The 2500-nt window shown below is 36.1% G+C and overlaps 1 protein-coding gene across 1 annotated transcript in view; it reads right to left on the bottom strand.

Moving 5' to 3' along the window:
• The window catches only part of LOC135196545 (uncharacterized), a 25511-nt gene that overhangs the window by 14819 nt on the left and 8192 nt on the right, over positions 1–2500 (bottom strand). The window contains exon 4 of the mRNA XM_064223392.1: positions 2185–2332. Coding sequence (XP_064079462.1) covers positions 2185–2332 — 148 coding nt within the window. The remainder of the gene's footprint in view (positions 1–2184; positions 2333–2500) is intronic.

The following is a 2500-nucleotide window of genomic DNA, read 5'->3' as shown; positions in this document are numbered from 1 at the left end:
TACAATTTCTTTTCATTTTACGTAAAGATGTATTATGTAGGTTAATACAATTTTTGTAACCAACTGTCTGACACGTGAAAGGATTATAGTTCCTTTAAGAGTATTTCCATACTACAGGCATACCCTTCACACACACATACTCAAACACACCCGTTTGCCCCAAAGTGCTTTCGAATCTTCCAAACCTTCAGGCGCACACAACAACTTAGCTGATACTATCACGTACTGTTTCTCAGACTTTCTTTCTTTCTTTCCTTTCTTTCTTTCTTTCTTTATTCTTTTTAGTGGTGGTATATAATTTGCAATAACAACTGAGATTAATTCTCACCTCGTCTTTCTCTTATGAACAAGCCTGTCCTGACACAAAAACGCTGAAGTATTGTTACATAAGCATACGATTTCGCATATCAGTAAAATGTACATACGTAGCTGGAAAAAAAAACCTTTCTTCACGATCAGTACTATCCCCTTTCTCTTCTTAAAAGCACTCTTCCTTTCCGTTCTTAATTAATCTTAGGCGTGCTTTAAAGAAAAACGCAATAAACTTTAGTAAAAGCTTTTACTTTGAAACGATCCACGAACATGTAGAAGCTGAATAGTTTTGTATATAGTTGCCCTGAATTAAGCACAGACCCCTACCTCACGGTGGCAAGGAAGTGTTGTTAGGTATGTAAGGGTATAACAGAACTGGTATGGACCTCTGGACTCATCCCCCAACAGAGATTTTATTTAGCATCACTTTCACTCCAATAAAAAAATGGTACGAGGCCATATCGCAAGTGTAAAGCAAAGCATCTGTTCGTAACAGGTAAAAACATCATTATGAGACGTAAATCTGATTTATGGAGCCCCAGTCGTAGTTAGTCCAAGAATTTATGTTCGTAGGATCACCATAAACCACTCTCTTCCGCCAGGTAAGGACAGCGATGAAGCTCCATGATTTTGAGGAATATTAAGGTTTCGTAAGACCATCATTCTCTCTGGGGATGAATCAGATAATGATAATAGAAATTTCATACTCAAATAGCAATGATGTTTCAGATAAAGATAAAGAAAAAAATTAAAGGATTATGGAAGTCCTGTGACATTTGATATTAATTTTACTGCATTACTGTAATGGGCAATATTCTACTGACAACATTCATTGATAAGTTACTTCCAAGGAGAAACTGACTGATAAATGATATATTGTAAGACTGAGTATCATACGTTATCTTATCCAGAACGGAAAGTCTTCCTATACATGAAACCCTACTGATATGCTTTAATTGGGGATATTATTATCTTTAAAATAGTCCCCTTTTAGGATTATTATATCTGCAAGTGGTGAGCACATGAGACTGAATGAGTTCGATGAACTTACACTTCCTGATTAAGTCATTAGAGCGGGAAGGGAGTGAGACTCTTATTCACCCGACCTGAGAGAAATTAGGGTATTAAATCAAAAGTACGTTTGCAAGGATCTTACGTGACTATTTTATTTACTCTATAAATTTCTCTTTTACTTGTGGCCTGAAAAGACCCTACAGGGTTTTAGAAAGATTTATTCACTCGATACATTTATTTCAACGTTTTTGCAAAGGCCACTCTTGTTTTCTTCAAAACTGAGGCTCGAAAAAAACCATCTGCTCTAAACATTAAGTAACAAACGCTAGCATTTTATTTTTAGTCAAACCTTCGCCCATGCCTATTCGAGAACGGATTATAATGTCCTCCGGGTAAACGCTTATTACAACATTAATCTATCAAAGATTTGTAATATCAGAATCAATAAATAACCCAAAACATCATATCAAAAACACCTCAGATACATTACGAACATTTGAAACCGTTGAAACCATAAGCCATTAACACATAAGTACTTCAGTATTCAAAGTAGCACCAAGTGAGGTTACTGCAATTGTAAAAAAAAAAATATATATGTCTTTTAATTAAATCATCAGGAAAGCAAAAGCAATTGAATATTCGAAGCTAAGACGATCTATAATTATTACCATTATTATTCAGTAGATGAAGCCTACTTATTTGGAACAAACAAAAGGGCCATTGACTTGAAATTTAAGCTTCCAAGGAATATGGTGTTCATTAGGAGGAAGTACGAGGAAGTAAAGTGAAATACAGAAAGAAGAGATCCCACTTATTAAAAAAGAAAAAAAAAGTATAGTATTAGGGAGGCTGTTCCACAGTCCGACGGTGTGAGGGATAAAGAACCTCTGGAACTGAGGAGTTCGCCAGGGAAGCACATTTGCAACAATGGCGCTGCCGTACAGCGAATATGGTTGCTCTCGGCAGATGAAGGGGACCAGAGATCAATAGTGAATGTGAAAGATCTCTGTCGTAATACAACTTATGAAAAAGTGACAAAAAAGAGACCATCTGTCCATGGTCCAAGTCATAACTACTAATGTTAGAAAACAGCAACCTACCACCATGAATTACTCTATTTAAAAAGAGAAAAACTTTGGTAGAGGCAGACATTCACACCGGGGAACAGTATCCC

Source organism: Macrobrachium nipponense, chromosome 18 (assembly GCF_015104395.2).
Source record: "Macrobrachium nipponense isolate FS-2020 chromosome 18, ASM1510439v2, whole genome shotgun sequence".
NCBI classification, from domain to species: domain Eukaryota; kingdom Metazoa; phylum Arthropoda; class Malacostraca; order Decapoda; family Palaemonidae; genus Macrobrachium; species Macrobrachium nipponense.
Note: the sequence above shows the minus strand (reverse complement) of the source record. Positions and strands in the feature narration are given on the sequence as shown.